The following is a 25010-nucleotide window of genomic DNA, read 5'->3' as shown; positions in this document are numbered from 1 at the left end:
ACACCCTATTAGTGCTCTGTCAGTCCATTTCCAAATTCTGTCCCGAACAGTAAAACACAGTGACTGATGGCAGTCTACTGCTGGCTTGTCCTGATGCCACAAAAACATGATGCGTAAATTACACATATAAAGGAACCTTTCTTTTGGACAGAGCTTCTTATTAATTTCACTATCCTTGTTGCCTCAGTATTTCACTGTCCCCTGAACAATTGTAATAAGTCAAATTGGAGAAGAAAATAAACGAATGCAGATCTTCGCCTTGACTATATCATGGAACTGCGAGTACAATGCTAACGTTACTGAGTCTGAAACAGAGTTAATTCCAGAAGTTATGAATAAAATGCTAATGATAGCATTTGGGATGTACTGTTAGGAGCTAAAGGGCCCACACTGGCTGTCTCTTCTAATGAGAGAACAGAGAGGCACAGTGCTGCAAAAGAGAGATCAAAAATTCATGGGCGGATGCAGAAAAAAGTGGCACACTCTCAGTCGGCAGATCCCCTGCATTTCTTTCAGTTAGTGGATTAAACTCTTTCAGGGGTTTCTCTTGCCGACAACCTTGTTAGTTCCAGCTTTTGTTCTAAAATCTTCAGCATTGCAATTTTCCTCATCTTTGGTTTAGAATCAACCAAATGTCTTGATGAACCTGAGCTGGAATTCACAGGATGACTTTGTTGATTGATTAAACAGATCTAAAACAGTAGGTTATAACCTTTGGCAAAGAGTCAGTGGGAGTTAAACTCAAGAAGATGTAAAAAACTAATCTGAACAAATCAACAATCGCCTTGTTAAATCCTCAAAAACTGGACTCTTTTTACATCAAGTCTCAGTATGAATCCCATATCAATCCACTTGTTCTCAGGAATATCATAATAGTAAGATAATCGTAATCATTTCCCAACATTGGCACCACAGTCTCTTTCTTTCTGTTTGAAGATAATAATACATTATATATTCCTAAAACATGGGAAAATGCTTTGAAACAAAAGCATAATTATTGCATATCAAGGGGGGGAATCTTCTCTCCTTTCCAAAAGAATTAGCATTCAAACTGAATGTTAAATTAGTTGCTAAGATAGTTTTTTTCATAATGTTCAGAACTGAATTAGCCTTCTAAAACATCCAATCCAGTAAAAAAAAAAAAGGCACAACATTATGAGTAAACACCTAGACTGCAATACACATTGCTCTGTTCTTTTAAACTGTTTAAGGACCAGAGCTGAAAAGATGCTCTTCCTCTGTTGCTGCAGAATAGATACATCAAGTACCAATCTTACCAGCTTTTTCTTTTTTAACAATTATTGCAACGTAGAAATTCAAGATTCTAAGAAAGTACCCTCCAGTAACACATGATCTGGAAAGACCTCCTAAACATGCCAATCTAAAACTCCTTTTTTCCCCACTTGGCTTTTGCACGTCTTCAGACTTCCCCCGTCGCTTTCCTCTCGTCTTTGTGATCTTTTCACTCCCTCGTGGTGCCATTAACACAGTTGTCACAGTTTCAGTAAGTTATCTTAGGGGACTATTTTCAGCTGTTGTCAAATTCAAACAACGAAGAGGAAAAACACAGTTCTTCGTTTTATATCTGGCAGACAGGTATGGTTTGTGTGTCGTCCTCTGTGGAAGTGTAGGCCAAAAGCGATCACAGAGAGATGAGAGTTTTATTGAACATGGGGGTCTCGCCTTCTGTACATTGTACTGCCTAGTGCCAGGGATGAATGGATCCTGCCTATACATACTGCTGGAAAGGTGAAGATTGATGTCAACTTCTCTGTCCTGTTTAGTCAAATAATCTGTTGACACCTTTGCCGCCTTATATTTATTACGTCAATCTTAAAGTGCTGTGTGCGCTATTAAAGCACGTGTACTTTTTAGAGATACAATGCACTTGATGAAATATGTAATAGTACAGTATTAATGTAATTCAGGTTAACACTGGAGGGGATGATGATGACGAAGACATAATATTACAAAATGATTAGCGGGTTAGATCTTAAGAAGAAAAAATCTGTCATTTTATCTCGACCTGCCAGCTCTAAAGTGTGATTAAAAGTAGTTTAACTGCAAATCACATATTTCTGACTGGCAACAGGTGCATTTGTCTTGTTTCAAGTTTTGAAGTTAGTACTAGTAATAACGTTGATTTGTTTATTTCCAAGCCCTATTCCAAAGAAGTTTGGATGCTGTGTAAAATGCAGATTTAAAAAAGAATGAAGTGATTTGCAAATCTCATGAATAAATATTTCACTCACAATGGAACTTTAAGATATCAAATGTTGAAAGAGAGAGATTTTTCTATCTCATGAAGTCAGATATTGATGGCAGCAACACAACAAGTAACCGGTTCTAAAAAGAAACGGATGGAAAAACATGCCGCAAAAAAATCTGGGTTAATTTGCAACGGGTCAGTAACATGAAAACAGCCCCTCAGAAAAGCAGTCTGTCAGAAGTTGTATAGGGTTAGGGTTTACGATTACTGAACGTTCAGTCATCGACAAAAAAAAACTGCGTCTACAAATTATGGAGCAATTTCAGAATATTGTTGCTGACCACAAAATTGTCTTGTCTAGACTTTGAATATTCTACCATACATACATTCTATCATACAAACAATTATCAAAACAAACAAAGATTCTGGAGACATCTCTGTGTGGATGGGACGTCAGTACTAGATCCTCGTGATCTTCGGGTCCTAATGTAGTACTACATTAAAAACAGCAAACATTAAAAACTTTACGGAAGTCAAATTCAAGGTGAGCCAGTATTTTCAAGTAATGGTAAAACTTTTCAATTTCAACATTTGATATGATTTCTATGTTCTACTGTGAATGCAATATTTTCTCATGAGAATTGCAATCATTGCATTCGGTTGTTATTTACATTTTACACAGCGTCCTAACCTCTTCAAAATTGAGGTTCTACAAAATTAAATATAATCTAACCATGTGTTCACTTTTAATGGGACATTAATAGTTGAGAAATATAGCCAAAATGTCAAGGCGTATCTCCTGACCAGAAACCATAAATCAGCTGTGAATAACTGTCTCACCAAATTGTTATAATAATTGTTCATAAAGATCTCGAAAGCATTCAATTATTTTGTGGCTGTTATCACTCACAAAAAAACCTTATCTCTTTGTAGCATACTGAATGATTTCCCTTTCATTTCAGAAAAAAAAATAATTACACAATAATTTATCATGTTTACATAGTCATTAGCGTAATACAATTAGCAAACCGAGGCCACCAGCCAATTAATCCACATTTGGATTGTTAAAATCCAAATGTAATTAAAATCTCAATCAGCAAACTGAGAGCTGCATCAACCAGCTTATTGACAATTAAAGTGCAATTTGTGTGTTAAAAATAACAAGAGCCCTTCATTTTATCATATTTTCTACTATCACAATTAATAAGGGACCAATACACGGAAAATAGATAAAGATACATAAATAAATCAATAAAACACATGTCAAGGCTATGAAGCCTGGGAAGCCAGTAAAAAATTTGCTCTTAGCAGGAGGAATGTTACAGTTCATGTATTTGTTCTGAATCATACTGAATAAAACTTCCTCTGTTTTGGCACACCCTGTGATCTGAATAGTTTTGCCTAAATTATGACCACGCAATTGGGCTGCCAGATTCACTTTACCTGGAATGTTTTGACAGTGCACCAGTTGTTGTCCTCAAAAGTGCTCGAACAAAAAAGACAACAAATTACACTGCACTGAAACTGTTTACACTGAAGGACTCCTGTGTGGGTGCGGTGAACATTTGCGTGGCTTGATAAAAGTGGATAGTGATTTGTTCAATATGATGTCGTCGATACAGTTTTGTGTTTAAATATAGGTTATACTGACTGACATGACTGACAAATGGGTTCAGGATTTACTACATGGATTGCATGGTAAAACAATTGCTGGATTTCTACTTGCGTTTGTTTCTCCAAGTGGAGAGATTGAACTCCAGACCTGAAGGGAAAAACCATATTTCAGAGGAACTATGAATGCTCTCTTTTGTTTAGGTTTTCTCAAAAAAGAGAGAATATAACTTTTAAATGGTTCATTTAAGGTAACTTCAAATGTGGGACATTTTTTTTTTCAATAATATGATTCGTTTTACAACATCTTAAGAGTTGCACATTTCTGTGCACTGTTTTTTTTTCTTACACCTTAGAAAAATGTCACAGTATTTACACTCCAATGCATTTAAAATAGCTGTTCCTTAGTAACTGGCAAAACTATCAAAACTGAAACAGTATAATATGTGGGCGTTTAACTTATACTGTGCTAATTAGCTAATCCTAATCCTTTGAATCCATGTGTCATACATCAGAGCAAAAAGTCTATAGCTTCTAGCTCTTTTTAAATATTTGTCAAGTTTGGAAGAGAGACAGCTCAATAGTAATGGAAATGTAAACAATAGTAAACCATACAATGAGAAAGTCTCATACAATCCTTCTCTCTCGGTTAAAATCTAGCAAAACAACTAAAATATACACAAGCCCATTTACTTCCAATTGTGTTTTTTTTCTTAATCTGAGATGCCAAATGATGTCACACACAACCATAATAAACCTCCCATTATTAGTCTTCCACACACATATAGGCCTATAGAGCTTAAACACCCCAAATAAGCTTGTTGCTTGTTTTTGGTGTTGTTGCTCACTTTTGTCCAAGAACTTTCCAAGTGTGTGCTTTCAAATGGCAAGCTGGTGTCATGAAATGCCTTGCTGGTTCTCTCTCAGATAATTCTGTTTGGCTCTGTGACTACGTTTACCTCCCGGAACAAAAACCTTGTCCACAGTGCTGTGCAAAATGCAATAAAGGAACAACAGCGTAGATTAGATTGCGTGGAATGGTGAGACTGTTTAGGGATGACACAGCACACTCATTAGACATTTCCTGTATTTGTATCCCATGCCTTCCACTTCAGATCCTCCTCTTCAGTCTGATATGTGTGCTGTTCATTTGGAATCAGTTTAAGAGTTCAAAATATAATGCAAATATGGCCTCCATAAAACACACATCCAAATCTTTTATCTTTTCACGCAAAAGCTCACAAAATGTTGTGAGTTTATGAGTGTATAACGTTTCATATCAATAGTGTCTCTTGTAGTGCATCATCTTGTACAGACAAAACATCTACACCAGAGAATCTTTGATGATATCAAACTCTTTCAAAAGCCAGTCGAGAGAAGAATGAAAACATTATTTCAGTCGAGAGAAGTCGGCTGTGTGTGTTTCTTTGATAATTTGTTATTGAACAAGTGCTCTAAAGTTCTGCCAAAACTGATAATTTGTGCAGATCTCATTAGAAGCTGCCATTGTTGACTGTCAATGTAGAAAAATAATTGATTTTAAGTAATGTCAATTGAAATAGAAAGTACACTCTTTCAATTCTAAGGTTTCACATATTGGGTAAATAAATACAACCTCAGATGAATAACAGCTGACATATTATCAGTAAGTGTGAGCACCTCCACAAGAGATATTTTGGCAGTTTGCTCCTGATAATTCAGGTGTGTGTTAACACAATGCCAAGGAGGAGAGACATCAGCAATTATCTTAGAGAGGGGATAGTTACTGCCAATCAATCTGTGAAGGGTTATAAGGTCAATTCCAAACAACTTTGAGTCCATCATTATATAGGGAGAAAGATTATTGACAAAACATTCATATTAAAGATAGCTGTCAGTCATCCCGGGAATGGATGTCACTGCAAGGTCAGACCATGAAATGCTCAAGCGAAAAATACAAAAAGAAAAATAAACACCATGAGCTATGTCTCAGACTCCACAGGCCTCTGTTAGCATGTTCATATTTTAAAGTTAATGAAAATGGAATTAGAAAAAAGAATGAAAAATTCTGACTTGTTTGCAAGGGGTAGACAGTCACAGTTGCAAAGTTGCCTCTGACCATACCCCATGAAATCTGGAACAATGTCCTTTGGACAGACAAGACCAATGAGGAGATGTTTGGTCATAATGCACAGCGCCATGTGTGGTGAAAACTGTCAAGCATGCTGGTGGAGGGCTTATGATTTGGGCTTGCTTTGCTGCCGCAACACCAGTGCATCTTTCAGACATTGAGTTGACCATGAACTTCTCTGTATATAGAAATATACTAGGGGGAACTGTGAGACCATTTCTCTAACAGCTAAAGTTGGCCAAAATTGGTCATATAACAGGACAATGATGCAAAGCAAACTAGCAAATCTACAACAAAATAGCTCAAAAAAAGAAAATGTTCAAGGTGTTGTAATGCCCCAGACAAAGTTCAGACATCAACCCAATTCACATGCAACTGTGAGACCTTAAGAAAGCTGTGCATAAACAAATGCCTACAAACCTCTATGTACGGAAAAAGCATTATAAAATGAGTGGGCCAACATTCCTATTCATATTCTATTCATATGACATCATATAGAAAATGATTACTTCAAGCTATTGTTCCAAAGGTGGTTCAAAAAGCTACTGAATCATGGTCTTTCACACTGTTTCTGCATTGTAACTTAGCTTTTGTTTGTTAAGTAATACATTTTAAGACCCTTGGCCAACAACACAGCTTAAAACCTTGCCAATGTTCTCTATAGACTGATCTTGACTCTATTGAGAATTCAATTGCCATCTAAGGTAAGACTTTTCTTGATATTTCTATAAACATTCACATCTGCCTGGCCCCATTTTATCTCATCACAGAACTAAAGTTGGTATAGCTGTAAAGAATTTTACAAGTTGTATGGCACAAATACCCATTTCTCACCATGGCTAGTGGCACAATGCCTCCAAGGTCCTGTGGTGCCATTCGGATAAGGGTCTGCACCTCACTGGTCAAGGTGCGGGTGAGTGGATACTCCACCTGCCATGTTACCTCCCTTCCCCCCTGAGTCACCATCAGCCCGTTCACTTCTAGGTCTACCTGTAGGACTCGCTGGTAGCCTGCTCCTTCAGCCCTGCAAAGGAGAGAGGGAGAAGATCTGTGTCAGCGGTGGATTCAAGAGTAGAGCAACTAATGGAAGAACTGACAAGGGCCCAGTGAATAAGACAAGACTGTAAAATGCTTTCTTTATGCTTGACGTTCTTGCACTCACACACAGCGTCACACACCTGTCAAAACCCAAGGAGGAACAACTATTGTAAATGTTACAAAAACTGCTTAAAAGTGAAACAAAGATATGGAAAATCTGTAATTATGTTTGTTTATGCATTATTGAAGTTTCTGACATGTTTTGTTAGGGAAGAAAACTGAAGTAAGTACAGCATGCCCGTAGGGCCAGCATAAATGATTATGACACTGTGTTGACGTCACAATTCGCTTGCGCAATGACCAGTGCGGCAACCATATTACACCTTAAGTTTGTCGTCAAAAGAGATGGGGAGGGAAGGTGATGAGTGAATAATGTAAACCTAAGTCAAGAAGCCAACAAGGAAGGAGAGAATGGGTAAAGAAGGTGAAGAAGCTAAGACAGAAGGACAACAGAAAGAATGTTAGTGTTGAACAATGTTGGTGTTGGGTTTAATTACTCACAAAATGTAACAAATAAAGATACTGAGTAGAGTATGCTATTTTCTCAAAAATGTAAACAGCGTATACTTTATCTAGAATATGAAAATAATCTAATCATAGCACCATTGATATTCATTCTGAGATCCGCCTAGAACCCTCATGTTGGCAAAAAAGAAAAGAAAAAAAGCAATTTATTTTTCCTATTGCAATATAGGGCGTCTGTTGCAAAGATTGCCAGGGCCAAGCAAATGATTTTCCCTGAGCTGATGAAGATGCAAACAAAGCAGAAAAACAATGAATGCAAAATAATATTATCCAAACTTATTTGATTTGCGGAATGCTTGGTTTGATCAAGCCACCGCCTCTCCCTTAGGTGTCAAAGTCAAAACGCTGTGCAACACCTTTCCCAACAGCACACACTGTCTTGAATATTACATTTCATACTAGGGTTGTGAAGTGTCTCACAGATGTTAACATTAATGTTGGAAACACAGCTGCTTTGAGACTAAATAACAAATAATAATAATAAAAAAAATATTGCATATAATTTAAAGAATACACAGTCATGGAGAGTTTCTTTTAAAAAGCAATCCATAAAGCATTCTATCCTGTTCATATTTCTGTGCTAAACTGTGTTTTTGTTGTTTGTAGTGTAACACTATTAAAACAAGCATGGACAGACTCCACCATGAGCAGGAGATGGTGGGAGCTGAGATGCTAATGGGATCCGAGGATTTTCTTTAACATATTTTGGGCAAGCCTGCGTTTATGTCTCCCCCTACTCCCCCATATGTTCCCACTTCAGACAATAGCTTCACTTCAAAGTAAAGGATTCTCTGTATGGGTAAGGGAGAACAGTATTGGATGCTGAAAATCAGTGTGGTTGGTGCAAATAGCAGTTCTAGGTCAGTAAGAAAAGCTTTTTAGTTTCAGTTGTTAATGTTCTGAATTATTCTTAATGTGTTTGCAAAAAAAACACAAGGAGCTTTGGCTTGGGATGATCACAGGGGACTGTTGGAATGAATTTTGCCACACAGTGCACACTGTGTAAATATAATTCTCCCTGGCCCCTGAGGCATTTTACAGGTAAACTGATATTGGTGGTTCTTTGTGGTAGAACTCATACTACTGAATTTTACAAATTCCCTCTCACGTCATTCCCCAAAACAAACATGCACATAAAGACAAACAGGTTAACTGAAATTATAGTAATACTAAAGAAAAAATTATGTTGAAAGAAAATCATTTTCTCATTGTTAATAAATCCTCTTAAGCCAACAATAGATTTATGTTATTATTGTGGAGCTTGTTTCTCTGTGCCATAGAGTTGAATTATTTCTGAAAAACACTCAAAAATGCAAAAATCAACAAAGCTCCAGCTATTGTGAGTTAATTCCACATCAGCTGTCCTGCTGAGCTGAGTGCTGACCGGAGCACCAAATGTATTACAGCCCCGTATCACATCGCAGTGTAATACGGCAGGGTTTTCCAGCCACCAAGCCACAAAACGACGCATTTGGTACCAGATGGGAGTGGTCCAAAAATAAGATAAATCTCTTGATGGGACTGTCTATTTGAAAGGAAAAGCTCAGGGCTCCAGCAGTTTCAGTATGATATTGCTTAAACAGAAACCTTAGAATTATGAGATATTACTCTTAAAAAGATTATGAAGTCCAAGAACCTTTAATGTATTAGACAAAATGTAGGTTTCCTGACACCTGAAGCTCTACATGTGCTCTTGCCATGATCACAGATATTCCTGAGGTTTTTGTTTATCTAGAGCATAGATTATTTGGCACATTTGTCCTTAGAATTGCAGTTTTTTACATCCCTTTGGTTTATCACAGATTTCAGTATCTTTATATCCATCTTAAACGGAGCAATCATAAAGAATATGGCCATTTGGAAAGAGTTTTCACCTTAAAAGACCACTATAATGAGTATCTATGTCCAAGTACTGTAGTTTTCTATTTTAGAAATAAATAAATAAAATAAAACGTGCTTAGCTAGTGGAAATTACAGAGACATTAGAAATAAAAGAACAACTTTAAAGCTTTACACCTTGAGATGAACTGCTGAGAGCAAACGTCTCACACACTCCATGCCTATTTAACTACCTTTAAACAGATTTGTTGAAAATCTCTACTGTCGTTCACTAGCTGGAGGTAATCTATCACCTTTAACAGATTTTGAAGTGTTACACAGCTGCCGTATTCTCTACTGCCTGGCAACATGCTGTGCTAAGGGATACTGACTGCAGTGATTATACACTTTATGCTTATTGTGTGCAATTATAGCCAAACCAATTATCTGCAACAGACAGTCCTGCTTCACAGTGAAGCTGCAAACAATTAGAGCTTTAGTGCTGAACTGTACAATACAACTTGCTTTTTTTCCTTTATTCAATCTGTCTTTCTCTTTGTTGGTTTGTGTGTTTGTTTCCACCCTGATCTTCAACATTCCTCCTACTGACACGCAATGCTTTGTTGCTCTCAATAGAGGGCAGTGCACTCTGTTTCTCCTTCATCACTTCATCCAGCATCTGTTTGGGATGATGGATGCCTGCAGCTCCCCTGCTGGAGGGGTCAGAATTTTTCCACATGTCTCATTGGAAACGTACCATTACTGTGTGCCCTTTTCTTCTGTGACTAACATGCAATTTACAGTAATACAATCGCTTGCAACTATATCTTTACCTCCCCAGAGTCATGGATGGGGATGAGAGAGAAGGTGGACATTGAAAAAAAATGAAACAGAGGAACAGGGTTAGAGGGGCTCAGATAAAAGATAAACAAAATGTCTACTAGGATCAAATAACTGGCTGTGCCACCATAAAAGCCAACAGTAACAATGCCCCAGTTTAAGTTTTTTTTGGGGGTGAAATGAGATAGAAAATCGGTCATGCCATTTTTGCTATCTCCATTTGTCAGCCCAATTGTTGGATGGAAAAGCACAAACAGAACAAGGTAAAAGAATCCACTCAAGAGGAAAAAATGCTCACTCTTTCAATTTTTTAAGATACATTTCAAACACACCCTTGAGCAACAGAGGGCCTGTGAAAAGGAGCTTCATGATAGGAGGAAAAAAAAGTGACATGCAGGAAATTTGCTTTGTTTCAAAAGAGGAAAATAACATTGCAGCTAGGAAACACAAAAGCTCTGTTAACCAAGCAGTCATGTTTTCCACTTTTCACTCTTAACACCTCTGTGGATATCTGAATGGCAGAAAGGCAGTGGAAGAAAAGTCTACTCTCTCTCCTGGAGATCAGAGGGGGCTCTATTCATGCACTGAAGTGATTTGATTAGCCCCAATAATGATGATATGTCAAAGACCTGAATCTATCTTAACACATAGAATTGACAGTGAGTCTAGCAATAGAGGGAGCGTTTGTGTGAGTTTATGTGCACAAGATTGATAGGTACGATAGCTCCATTGGATAACGGTTTTGTTTTTTCAGTCAACATTAGAGCACGCTGTAAATAAACTCTCTGGCTGAAAAAGGGCAGGTCATGCATGGACTTTTTGTGGAGTGAGCTTTCTGTGGTAGATTTCCCATTACAAATGAGATTCTGTGTGTTTGATATAATGTGGATGGGATGTTTGTATTTATGACCCAGCAAACACAATGTCCTGCGTGTCTTCATGTTGACTGGGGTTCTGACCAACAGGACATCTGCTTGGAAAAGCATTCCAAGGAAAATATGGTAGTACTGCTGGCAGCAGGAAAATATTAGCAGATGGAGAAATTTTGTCAACAACAGAAGACACAGCTGTCTTGGCCATAATTGAATTCTGACATGTGAGACCAGCAGTCATTCAAAAGAAGAAGGTGTGATGAAAGGGAAGATAAGCAACTGCTGCAGTTCATCTGTCTTTGCATAAAGAGCTATTTCCTGCTTTAATGTCTCTCTCCTGCATTAGCCATATCATCTTTTGTAAAAAGAACCAGACTTCTGATCACATTGACAATAACAATACTGTCTAAAAGTCTTGAGCCACCTGTAACTTATTTTTAGACAACCCTCTTAGACAGTCTTTCTTCTGATTTTTTTAATAGTGTTCAAGAATAGTTCTCCAGGCTTCTCAAAGGACATTCCAAAGCTCTTATTTGGACGTTGGCTGCCTTTTGTTCCGCTCTCTGTCAAGGTGACACACACAGATGTGAGTAAAGATGACTCTCAGCTTCAATAATGTCGAGGACCGGGCTCTGGGATGGATTCATCGTGTCATAAGATCTGTTGCCATCGACTTACAGTCTAGTTCTTGTGTCATTTGGCCTTTCCTCCCTGTTTTCCTTCCTGAAGACTGCAACCCCTCCATGGAGACCATTTCTGATGAGGCTTCAGCTACTAGTAGATGGATTAACTGAACGACCAGAAGCATCTATCAGGCCCTGTGTCAGATCGTTGCTCTTTTTCCAATTTCTTAAGAACATCGCTTTTAGATACAATTAATCTGCTGTAGATAGGTTTTTAGGTCGGCCCCTTCTTCTTTTGCCCTCCAAATTGCCCAGTTTCCTTTGTTTTTTTAAGGACACACGGCACACCATGCTGAAATAAATTTTCAACTGAGAGCTCTTTGAGGATCCCCTTATTGGTGGAAAAATTACATCTGCCAAACTGTGTTTATTTGGCAATTCAGGCAGATGCTACTAAAGAATGGGAACGAACTGTGCGTCTTTGGGATAGTAACGAGGAGCTATAACATACTATTTAAAATTGGCTCTTTGTTAATTTATCTGTGGACACAACAGCCAGGTCACCCTTGAGCCAGGTGCCTTTTTATGTTTGAATGATGTAAAAATCAGCAACTGAAAAAGTCCAGGAAGTTGCAGCGGCAAAAGTTACACAATCAAAACATGTGAGTATCCTTCTCAAGCAATCCTGCGTTGGTAAGATGTAAATACAATTTTTTCCTGCTTTTCAGGAAGTTCTGCGTGGTGACTTGAATGCAGTGGTTTTAATTATTTTCACTTCACTTAATCTTTAGCTGTGAGACTCTCTTTATTGGAGTCTAGATGCCTCTCCAAACAGACACAAAGTTGGAATCTAATTGGTATGAAGACCTCAAGGGAAATCAGATAACATCTCCAATGAATAAAACCTGCTTTGAACAGGAGCTCCATCTTCCTCTTATTATGGCGCAGTTATAAAGGTCACTTTTGCTCTTGCTCTACAAGTTCAGCAGGAGCAAGTGTAATGAGGTCATTTAGCCTAATGTAGTCAACGGTCATTAGAATACTATGATTTATAAATCAGGATCTGATGTAGTAGAAACCATCATTTGTGTGTGTGTGTGTGTGTGTGTGTGTGTTGCGCTTGTGAGTTGAAGCTCCTCTCTAATGAGTTTCAGTATATCTAGTCTAATATCAGTCTCTTCTCTTCGATGATGCTAATGAGATCTTATTAAAACTAGAAGAACTTGCCACCTGACACGGCGTCTCTACCCCAAAGGTGAACTGCAGACATCAGACGCAGAATGTAAAAGTTTGGAAAAGACACTGAAGAGCTCGTTTGTTAGTTAGTTACTGGATTCAATCAGCAGGGTCAGCGGCTGCCCTATTGGGTAAGGGGGGGTGATGAACAGGGAGGAGTCATTAGGGGAAAAAAAACAAAAAAAACCACAAAACAGATATGCCAAATGGGCCACACAATTAAACGTTACAAAAATAGCTCAAAGATGTTGTGTGAGTAATTAATTATTGCCTAAAGACAGTTCCCTGAGCCATGCCACAGTTGTTAGGACTAAACTTACTGTGCTCAGAAAAAGACTTGCCCTGCAGTCCTAACATTTGGCGTGTGGGCACCTGCTGGCTTTCCATAGGCTTACTGTTTCATCTGTGAGGGAAATGTTTATTACGCGATAAACACTGACATCTGACTGACAGATAATGAAAGGGACCATAAAATGAAACCATGTCAGGAGGCAGATGAAAAGTAGAATAACCAATTTATGTATGAAGTAGATTTCCCCCTGGATCTATCAAATCTTCAACGTCAGCCCTGTCGCTGTCAGTTCAGATTAGTTTGCTTTCACATTGGACCAGCTGAGTTTGCAAGGGGCAGGGGGTAGAGGTTGAAAAACTGAAATATTGTTGTTCTTTTCCAAATTGCCTTTTTTCTATGTTTCTTTTTCAATATTTTCTTAAATAACCACCCATGTGTTTTGTTCTGTGGCTGTCTCATACTCATTCCTTCCTCGACCTCAGTTTTTACCTCTCCTTCTCTCCCTTTTCTCTCCCTTCTCTCATTCTCACCATCCCTCTGCCCTTTCGTAACCCATCTTACCATTCTCAACTGCATGCTGGTCTATTTTCTATTCTTTCCCCACCACACTACTTCTTCTTCTTCTTCTTTTCTTATATTTCTCTCAAACCGTGTGTGAAATTAGGAGATTCAGGCTTCCTCCGTGAAACAGATGTGGCTCCATGAATCAACCAATCAAATGGCAGCATTGCCACTCTGCACCATATTGTAACAAAAGCCAATCAGAGGCTAAAATGCAGCCGGGGAAGCACAGACTTTGTCTGGAAAATTGAGAATCTTAACATGTTGCAAAAACTCTACAATGATTTCATCTTTTAAGAGTCTGACAATGACAAGAAAGCTTGAATTTTTGCTGTAACCAAAAATACCAATGAAAGCATATCATATTTGGTTAAATTCTTTACATGGTCAGAGCAGTTGAGAGAATAAGGTATTTTTTTGTCCTGCAAACAACTTCTGAAACAACATCACACTGCAACAATATTGAGTAAAAAAAGAAATCTAAAAAAAGGGGATATTTAAACTGCTGCATTCAAAAATGCAAATAGAACAGACAACCATACCCAGTAAACATTGATGCCCTTCACAGTCCTGTCTTGTTAGAATCTTACTCAACATAATGCTGCCTTATCTATATATATTTTTTTAAACCACAAAGGTGATTTTGGCAGTTTTCAATATAATGCCCAAGGAAACTTAAGTATGATAAATGTTTTTAGTGAGTGTGACAGCTTGGCTGACAGCATTTGTCAGTTGCTTTGATAGTCTAGCACAATGAAATATCTCAATGACTCCTAACTGGATTTCCATAAATTTAGCAGAAATATTCATCACGTTCAAAAGGGGGAATTTTAAAGAGGACATATTAAGGGTTTAGTGCTTTTCAGGGTTGCAGTCGGTGTCAGCATAAACTACAAAATGTGACTGACATCATTTGACAAACTGCAAATAAAAGGCATGCCTCTGCTCTGCACACCAATCAAAATCATTACATATACAGTTGTGTGTGTGTGTGTAATGCTCATAACAAAATACTGCACAACTGCAGTGGTTAAAAAACACAAAAATAACTGTTTAAGAAGCCAGGGGCTGAATGAAGCAAAAGTGAATAGTATGTTATAACTATAAGAATGACGTTGTTGCTACATAAGTAAATAATAAGAACATAAAGAAATGTTACAAGAACATTTTTTCTATTTTTTTACTGGAATTCATTTATATCTTACAAAATGACAAACCCCTGCCAACACCTGTTCAAATTTCCTTTGCTTTTCATGATTTTTTTTAAGGGATCCTTGCAATTTCCAGTCATCACTTCCCCACAATCTTGAAAATCTTCTTCAAAGTGAACATATCAAAAAAACGACACAGATGTCTTCGGCACATGTCCAACACACCGCTGTGACTCAGTAGGAAAATAAGGTTTCATTTCTCTGATTTACTGCTTGCTTCCGTGAACTGAGCTGTGAAAGCTTGAACTGGTAGGGGGTTGGGAAGGAGTGGCCGTGTTTTAGTGCTGGGTTTTCAAGCAGTCACAGTAAATTGTGGCTTTACGCACCTTTAAACCCCTGAAAAATGACAAATATATTTAGCTGAAGATATGCAACATTACGCATCCCCTGACGACAACGAATATGCGCTGGGGCTGAGCAACAGAGAGCATCTAACTAGTTTCACTCCCGGGTTTTTGTGCATGTAAATGAGAGTTACAAACTCAAACACCAAAGGGAGTTTTTCTCTTCTGCAAAGGGCACTTCTATTGAGCTTCCTGAAACCCCTTGTTTGTAATCCAGGATTTTTTTTGTCCCACTTATATCTATAACACTCTGTAAAACATTTGCATAATGCCTGCCTAGTGGCTAGTTTGGCTCATCTAAAACAATGAAACAGTAGCTGCCCTGCATTACGTTACTTTTACTCAATCAGAGCAGACTGAGCCCCTCAAGAGGGGGATTTTGAAGAGTCAATATAAGAAACATAATGTGTTTATCAGCAGGAAAGAATGATAGGATTGTCTCGTAGTAGTAAATTCATTTTTTTAATTTGATATGGGGGAGCAAGTGTAAAGAGTGCAGTCCCAGCTTGTCAAGCTAATAGCTTGTTTGCAACTTTGGTTATTTCTAAAAAAAAAACAGTAGACTCTCTCCACAATTCAAAAGAAAATCTAAACTTTTTCAATGTACCATTTCTGGAATACAAAAAAAACCAAGCACAGTGTTTCTCACACTATATCTGTGGTAGGTGTCATTTCTGTTCAATGTGAAGTTGGTATAGCAGCCAAACACAAACATCAACAAATCAACCAATCTCACTGTAGTACAATAATGATGTCGAATAATGTCTAAAATGCAGAGAAAAAATTTGCACACCTTGCATTCCTATCCAGCATGTATTTAAGGTTGCTATAAGGCAATTAAACTTATATGGGCAGTTTCTTTACTGTTGAATAATTTCACCCGTCAGAAATGTTATTCCTTGAACCGACAACAACAAACAACAACAGTTGTATTCCTTGGTCTTACACGTTTGTCATAGAATAATACAGTTGACTTGGTACCAGAATAAAGATTAGAAGCAGAATATTTTTAAGGGAAGGGAATTTTTTTTGCTTTACTCCAGAGCTGTGAATTCCATGACAATAAAGACATCGAGGGGGCACACAGTGTCTGCCTGAGTGGCACCCAGGGCTATTATTACCTTTTTTTACCACTAAACTGCTCTCACGCAACAGATCATAAGCTATGAGCAAGAATATGATACAACACAATAAGTCAGCGTATAAACACCATCCTCTATCCCCCTTATTGATTTCTGTGAGCTGTAGGAGTGTTAGTAAAATTCTCCAGAGGGCTATGGTGCTCATCCTCTTATCCTGGACAATAAGGATCAACTCAGCGCGACTGGCTAATCTTCCCCTTGGAGTCTAAACTCTCCACTAGGAATGACACTTCATCTTTTTCTTGTTACTTACACACATCGACAAAGATGACAGTTAGATTAAGTTGTCCTTTCCATTAGTTGCCTCTCAGTAGCCGCTCGCTACTGTTAAATCTCCCGAAGCACATGATTTTTGGCTTTGTGCTCTGACTCATCACAGTGAGAGTCATCAAGCTTCTCGAGTTGTCTTTTCTTCTTTTGTCATTCCGTCTTACTTTTTTGCCCTCCTTTTTTTCTTGTTGTGAGTCACTCTACGAGATGATAGAGTCACTCAATTTCTATGTGTCATAACAATGTGAAAACAAAGGAAATCTACCATTTAATCGCGGCTGCCCCCAATTCACTTCTTTCGTCTTCTCCTCCCCGAGGGACTTCATTAGATGTATTTGGTTGTAATGTTTGCACAAAGGCAGGCAAAATAAGTATTTGAACCTGAAAAACACCTGCTGACTGCACTTTGTGGCATAGGTCTGTCAGGCATGCCTCAAGAACAGTTCTAACTTTTGGTTTTCTGTCAACAGATGGATATCTATCACAAAGCTAGTCTCAGTCTAAACTTAAGGAAAGGTTAACCAATCATGCGCCACATGGTGCTAAAGTACAAAGAGTTTGACTGGCACATGTTGGAGTGCTGCATCCTCTTTTCCATCCTGATATCTTTGAAAGTCAAAATGACTTTTGACCTTGAAAGGCATTTTGTGCCCTTCTGAAGTACAAATGACATTGTTTGCTTTTGTGGAAAGTCTTTCCACTCTACATTTATTCTACATTCACACAAAAGTGCACGTACAAAAAAAAAAAGACAAACAACCCCCCCAGAAAACAGGTCGATATTGGCAACAGCTAAGGCTGACTGTTAATGCCAATAAATGTAAACTCTGTAAAATGTTATGTTAGAAAGGGTAATTCAGAGGGGATGGTATCTAAACTGCAAGAGACTGACTTGAATTGAATTGGTCGAAATCATAGAGATCCACTCCAGATGTCAAAACAAGAGGTGTGGAAATAGTAGACACAACCCTGTCTACCTTATTCATCATTTAAATGATCTGTTCCGTTGTTGGTTGAATGAGCAACTCCCACAGTGTCAATGTATTTCTCCTGAGACACATAGAGATGGTCGTGGTCTGCCCAAAGATGTTGTTTTAGTCCATGTTTAACATAAAATGTGATGAATATTTAAATATCTAGGCTGTGTCCTGTCAACAAGAACCTTCTAAGACATTGAGCTGCTGTACATGTTAATGTGAAATGGGAAACTGCTTTTTCAGCATGTGATGCACGAACGCTTGACTGCAGGCATTCCTGACCTTTGGAATTTTAATGACAATCAGTCACAGGATCAGACACGAAATTACTTTGCGATTGGACTGACTGGTCCCTGTTATGAGTCTTAAAAGCTGAACTTTTCTCAGCTTTCCACCACGACTTATGCCAGCAAAGTGATTCAAAGTGAAATTCAGTTTGGCAATGCAAAACATCACAAAATGAATGAGAAGCAAGACCGTTAAAACCTGAAACATTACGTGTGAATCCCGCTTTCGGGGGGAATGAGCAATCGAACCCACTGTCTCGTATCATGAATTTTTAATCACAACATAGGGTTTGTTATTGGTGTTCCTTGCTTAATCTCTTTTTTTGTCTCTTCAATAAACTAAAATTCCGGTTGCTATAACAGGAAAGATTTTTGTGCTTAATATCCGGGTTTTGTCTTGATCCGTCAATAATCATAGATTTCAATTTTCCATGGTATCTCTGTGTTTTCTCTTAACACCTGATGTGTCACTTGGGCTCTTTTTTATATATAGTCAAGGAGGTAGACAAAAAACGAAGTAGACATAACTTGAAGTCTCGCAAACAGCAAAAGGATCCTTTGGGTGGTAGTGAACAACCCCAAATAATCAAAAATATCTAAAAAAATTTAAATAAATGAATATCCAACTATTGATATTTCCCTCATGTAAACAAAGTCAGTGCAACCTATTCAAGGACCTTGTATATTTCAGCCAACAGTACTTGGCTCCTAATATCTTAATATTCTCAACATACCTACACCTTCAACATTCAAAAAGAAAGTAATTTAAAGCAAAGTGTAAGAAAAGACTTACCATACCTACCTAAATTAGGTAAACAGAATACAAGTCGTATTGAATAAAAATGACCATGACTTATATTGGGTTTCATGAAACTGGTAAAAATGAAATATGATCCAGGGTTTATCAATTTGAGTAGATTCAAATAGAAAACATGAAATAAATCATCTACCCATTTATACCCTTGGCATGTTTTACATGTATTGAAGTCACCCACCACTGTCTGGAAAGAGTAAAGAGTCTGCTGGATTATATACCATAGCTCCTGACTCCATATAGCTTTAGTACCAGAAGTACTTGGAGGTAGAAAGCCCTGAAGCACAGTTTTCCCAACAGACGCCCTTTAAGTGGCCTTCTGATTTCCATATGTATAAAAACAAACATGCTTAGCCAGGTTTTAGATAAAAAAATCTTGAAGTTAAACAGAATCCATATGCTTTATTTAACTAGAATAAGTGAATTTTACAGATTATTTATTTAAATGTAAATGTTTAGTTTGATCATTTCCACGATATATGGCACACGATTTTATGGAATAGATTTGAAAGAATTTATTCATAAAAACTATGAGCATTTTTTTTTCTGAATGATCCATCCTTCTTTTGTGTGAAAACTGGTCTCGTATGTAATGTCAATAATATTTTTTTTTCTTTTGATCTTGAACTGTCTCCTGTTTGTCTAAGACATTTTACGTTTATTTTATTTTTTCTTTAACAAGTATAGTACAAATGTTTTGCCCTCAGGTAAGCACGCTCAACAGTGTGATGCGTGATATCATGATGTTAATGGATCATTGTTAACATTTTAAAATCTCATACTGTTTTACTAGTTTCTTCACGAGAAAATCAATAGCAGCAGTAATTTCCTTCATGGAAAGAGGTGCTGCTATATTGTGAAGCCTGTTACCTTGAACACTCTACTTTTAAATCAGTGACAGCGACTGCTAAATTCTTCAGCCATAGATCTCCACTATTGTTGTTGTTTCATAATAAAATTTTAGCTGCAAATAAATATGACTGACACAACCCTAAACAAACAAACCACCCGTGGCTAAATTTACTGAGTTCGTGGACCTGGCCAGGGTTAATAAGACTTCTGACCCCACCATGACCCCTTACTGACCTGAACCCTTTCTTCTGTTCCCTAACCTCATTAATTCTGTCAAGTAAACAGAACCCTCTAAATCCTCCGTGGGTAAGAGAGACATGCAGGCCATACATTTTGCCTTCCTTTCCATTTTTCTCCATTTGATTTCAAAGACACCAAAAGAGCAAACAACTGTCTCGTTTAAACTTTTGATTTGTCTCAACTTCACATCATCACCAACACACACACAGCCCTTTATAACTATAATTTGATAATCTTTAAGAAACTATGACCATTGCGGTGATCATAATTTTGAAATGATTAATTCGCAATCTAGAAATTCTGATTAATGCATCGATGATCTTATTCTTACCTATATGATGTATGATAAAAACTATCAATCGTTTAGGGTGAGTTCCACTAACTTCACCTATACACAGTATGTTTAACTTGTTAGTGTGAGGCAGGGTGTTGGAAATCCCTGGATAACGTCATGCAGTACCTTAAAGATAGCTCAAAAGCATTAAACGGGAGCCAAGATTCAGCAGATGATTTATTAGAAGAAGAAGTGGATCAGAGAGCCCAGGGTTCCAAAGCCAATAGGCCTGCCTTATCAAACACCACCAGGCTTCATGGCCCATATCCAGCTTTTCTGTAGGCAACCCCCATCATGGTTGGCTTTGGTGGCTGATAAGTCATACTGAAGAAGTACAGAGCTTTTTTTGCAGAACAGGAGACTTTAAGATTATACATAATCTCCATTTTTTGAAAATGAATCATGCTTATGAGGCTGTGGATATCTGTGTTGCTCATTATGTGCCAGAGTATGTGTTACGTCACCTGCATTAGCCATCAAGACCCTTTTCAAAATCCCAGAAGGCAAAACAAGGCTTCACTTGAAATCGGCAGATCGACCAGTTCTCTGATAATGTTGAGTTCAGGGAAACAATAAAATATAGGGTAAATATCTTTTTCATGTCTCAAACTGCTCATGGACAGGGTTGGATGGATGAAAAGGAAAAGAGTGTATCTTAGTGCAGCTATATGTGGTATAAATCTTTACTCTGAGTGTAAATGGATTATATTTCATGAGTGCCTTCATTTTTAGTTGATTGCTTTTATAATATAAAGAAGGCTTGTGTTTATATTTTGACCATATTAAACACAGGGGCTTGTTTTCTGTATGGAGTATTTATGATTAGAAGACCGTGAAACAAGTGAGATTCATATGCCACTCATATAAATGAAATTACTTTTGATCAATACTATGGATATATGTAACAGTCACATAGACGCTAGACTTAGAGTGCTAGAAATCTTTTTTGATATGAGAAAAGAGCCGAGAGAGAGCATTTCACCAGAGCATAAGTGGCCCTGCAGGTAACCACATGGAAATAAGACATCTGGATGGTTGCTTAAAAAGATTAAGGGCTGCATTCTAATATTTTTTATTCAAAATTGTAGGATACCTATAGCTGACATAAGCCAATTGAAGAAAACATTAGTTTTCATACAAATTAGACCACCTGGGAGGGTAATTGCTTCGTCTCCTCTATCCATCATCTAAAACACCGTTCCCCTCAAAAGACCATTCATATTCAAGGACATGTAGGAAAACACATACGCAAGAACTCACACACATAAATCTGTATCTTACCTCTTTTTCTGACACTTTATTATTGCATCTCTCGAGCGCACACATAAATGGTCTAAATCTTCAGGCTTTGTCTGCTGCAGTTGAGTGCACTCTTTCAACCAGTGTTCATTTAACAAATTGCAACACAAAACTATTCCAATCTGCATAGTTATCCAAAGAACAAAGAAATAGAAATGATAATTTCCCAATGAATCAAATACACATGAATAAATGCGTACTGTACTTGTACACACACAGAGAGAGATACCCCACAGCAGGCACGTCATTTACATCCATGCTTCTTGCTGATGTGTGGAAAGTTCTTCCACTGGAATCAGATTGCACTGAAGGGACCTTTGATTTTACTCAAGTCGTAAATGCAGTCCTGAAAGCTCCAGCTTGGTCTGATCATTGATTGTTTGTGTTTATTCAGCATGGGAGCTAAGCTCGGTGCAATCAGAAAGAAAAGCACAAGGCCCTTTGACCTCTCCGCAAGACCTGAAGAGGACTGATTATCGAACTCCTTTCCCGTTCAATCTTCACTCATCATTGTTCTGTCAATGACTCCAGCTCCTAACGACTTTCTGGAATGGTGTAAAGCTGCCTCCCAGACATGTATTCAGTAACCCAAACAACATGCATTCACTTGGGATCAAAGTTTATAGGGTGTAGTACAATGTCACTGCAGAATGAACTAAACATTCTAATCGGGTCTTGTATAATGTATGAATGCTTAACCTGGATTGATAACTTTTTACGCACCATTTTTTAAATTGTACCCGTAAAATATAACCATTACATTCATTGAAGGATGTCATTATTGCTCATTATAACAAATGCATATGTGAAAAACAAATGTGTACTATTTTCCTATGACAGGATTTATAAAGGAGAAGCTACAATGTAACCATTTTACATTTCATATTAAGGGTGGAAAATGTGGGAGAACCTGTCACAGAGATGGGGAGGAGAAGTGATAGGAGCAGGGGAAGATTGCAACCCCTCACACAGCCTCTGGCTATTATTACCATACTGTGTCATGAGAACAATCAATCAAATTTGGGTTAAAATGTACATGCTGTTTCAGGGCCTCTTTGATCTTCAGAAAGAGATCGAATACAGTATACAGTTCAGCTTCAGGTTTTAATAAAAGGAAATAAATATATTTGGCCAATAAAGCTAACTCTTAGAGAATGCAAATAATAGTCGTGGGAATAAAATTAGAAAATCTTGTATAAGAATGCTTTCTGGATTCACAGGAGACTTGTTTGATGAGCTTTTTGGATAGTAATAATAACTTTGCTTCTCCATATTGAATACTGTAAATGCATTTGCTCCACTTGCTCTATTGCTCAGGTGCATATGTTTAGGAATTATTCTTCACATGAAACTTTGAGGGAATACGTCCGATAATTGATCAGATAGCAAAAAACAACAACTAATATGCCATCCTAGTACTCATGCTGCTATCTTGGGTAAATAAAGAAAATGTGTTTTTATGGCTGTTTTTTCATAATAACAGATTTTATTATCAATTTGGACAGTATTGTAACATCAGGAGAAGTGTACTGGATGTATTTCAGTTGAAAGTCAATTACCAGGAATTCTGATTTATCATTGACAATTAAGGTTCGTTACTATCACAGCAGGAATTTCCCTATAACAATAAAAAAATTGCACGATACAAAGTGCTTGAAGCAAGATATAATTATTTGTGGCTGCTAAGTAGAATATTTATGTGCTATTTATATTAGATTTGCAATTTTCTTCTTTCATAGGAACAGAGTATGTGAATCGTTCTTTTCTAAGTTTTTAAACCTCCACCATCTCCCCCTACTCACACTTGTTTCCTTTGTTCCACAGAAAGACCCTGAGAGGTTAAGTCACTCCCTCAGCAGATGGCTGGGGCAAACACAGAATGACAAACCTCAATTTCACTGATGCTTAAAACATGATTACATCAACTGTTGCAAAATTTTTGAATCTTTAACCTATTTTCAAACCCAAGCCTACACATTGGAAGGAAAAAAAGAAAAGAAAAGAAAAGAAAAGAAAAAAACATGGAACCTCCCTGAAAGATTTCTCTTTAATCCAAATCCTAGAATAAGTTTCACAATGCTGCTGCAATGAGCTGAATTATTATGAGAAAACATATGCTGTAAAACGCACATTGTGGGTTCAAATTTAATTGCATTTATACCGATGTCTTGTTGCTTTGTACGTCAGCAGTGAGCCTGAGGTGTTGTTTGTAGATAGCAGCCTGAAGAACTTCGGTTTACAACCTTGCATCTTTGTGTTGGTGTTGTAAGGCTGTCTCGTCAGTCTTTCAGAGTAAACCTTGCTCCGCTTGCTCACAGCAGGAGTCCTCTCTGGCAACAGTAAGCAAAGTTGATGTGGTAGCATGTTTCATGATCCCTTAGACTTTGAAGGTGGAAATATCCTGGAGGGTTTTCTTTGTTCACTTGTTTGTTTGGGTGTCTCATGTCAGACAGAGCACATGTTTGGGTGTGTGGCTCTACACACAGGGATGAAAAATATTTAGAGCTAAAAAAAAAAAACATGGCATATTTCATGTGCGTTTCCTTATTCAGACAGGCACTGTGCTGGCAATTGTACATATCAGATGTGCCTCTATAAATACCTCAGGGACACTTCTGTTACACTTGAAACACAGCACATGAACACATGTAAAACCTAAAGTTTCGCAAGGCTGAAAAAACAGAAAAGAATATGAAACAATGTCTCAGTCTGTCTGCTTAAGAATGCTGGTCCTTGAACAAGATAAAAAGTTGTTGTTATAAAAATATGAAAAACTTTGCCAAATGGAAGATATCAAGGAGATTGTTCTCATGCCAAGTCAACCAATAAAATGTTCTAATCAACCCATCAATATGAAACTAAAGTTTCATCCAAGTCAGCTGCTCAGTACAGTCGTTTTCACACATAAACACCAGAGAAAGAGAAATTGTGAACAATTTGGTCCAGACTTTTTCCACAGTTGCTGTTCAGACTGGCACATCACAGATGGAGAATTTTTGCGGGAGATGCACTCTCTCAGCAGGAAATGTGATGGAGGGGGCACAGGGGAAAGCTAGAGCATGTCCACAGCATACAGGAGGCTGGATGTGATGCAGAAATTAATGTTGTGAATAACAGATGAGGCTCTTTGTTGGGTTGACATGAGTACCACATGCACCAAAATAGCAAGTAGTGAGCAGAAAAGCAGCATGCAGGTCAGTAGAAAGGTTAGACTCTCACCAGCACGCATACACACATTCACTCAGGGACAGAAAACTCTTCTAAATATTTGCTGGGACATTCAGATATTGTCTCCCCTGCTGATGTTCCACAGATTTTACAAGCTGCTGGAAGGAAAAATCTATGCAGTCCAGAGTAAATGTTACAGGCTTTTGCTTTCTCACATGCCACTACTCCATAACATCTCTAGAACATTTTAGGACTCCCCTGCATGTGCGAAAACATC

At 37.8% G+C, this 25010-nt stretch overlaps 1 protein-coding gene across 1 annotated transcript in view; it reads right to left on the bottom strand.

Annotated features, from left to right (window-relative positions):
- Window positions 1-25010, bottom strand: part of LOC142373113 (transmembrane protein 132C-like) — a 166743-nt gene that overhangs the window by 31514 nt on the left and 110219 nt on the right. The window contains exon 5 of the mRNA XM_075456194.1: window positions 6765-6954. Within this exon, the coding sequence (XP_075312309.1) occupies window positions 6765-6954 (190 nt within the window). The remainder of the gene's footprint in view (window positions 1-6764; window positions 6955-25010) is intronic.

The sequence above is a fragment of the Odontesthes bonariensis genome, chromosome 22, assembly GCF_027942865.1.
Source record: "Odontesthes bonariensis isolate fOdoBon6 chromosome 22, fOdoBon6.hap1, whole genome shotgun sequence".
In the NCBI taxonomy this organism is placed as follows: Eukaryota; Metazoa; Chordata; class Actinopteri; order Atheriniformes; family Atherinopsidae; genus Odontesthes; species Odontesthes bonariensis.
Note: the sequence above shows the minus strand (reverse complement) of the source record. Positions and strands in the feature narration are given on the sequence as shown.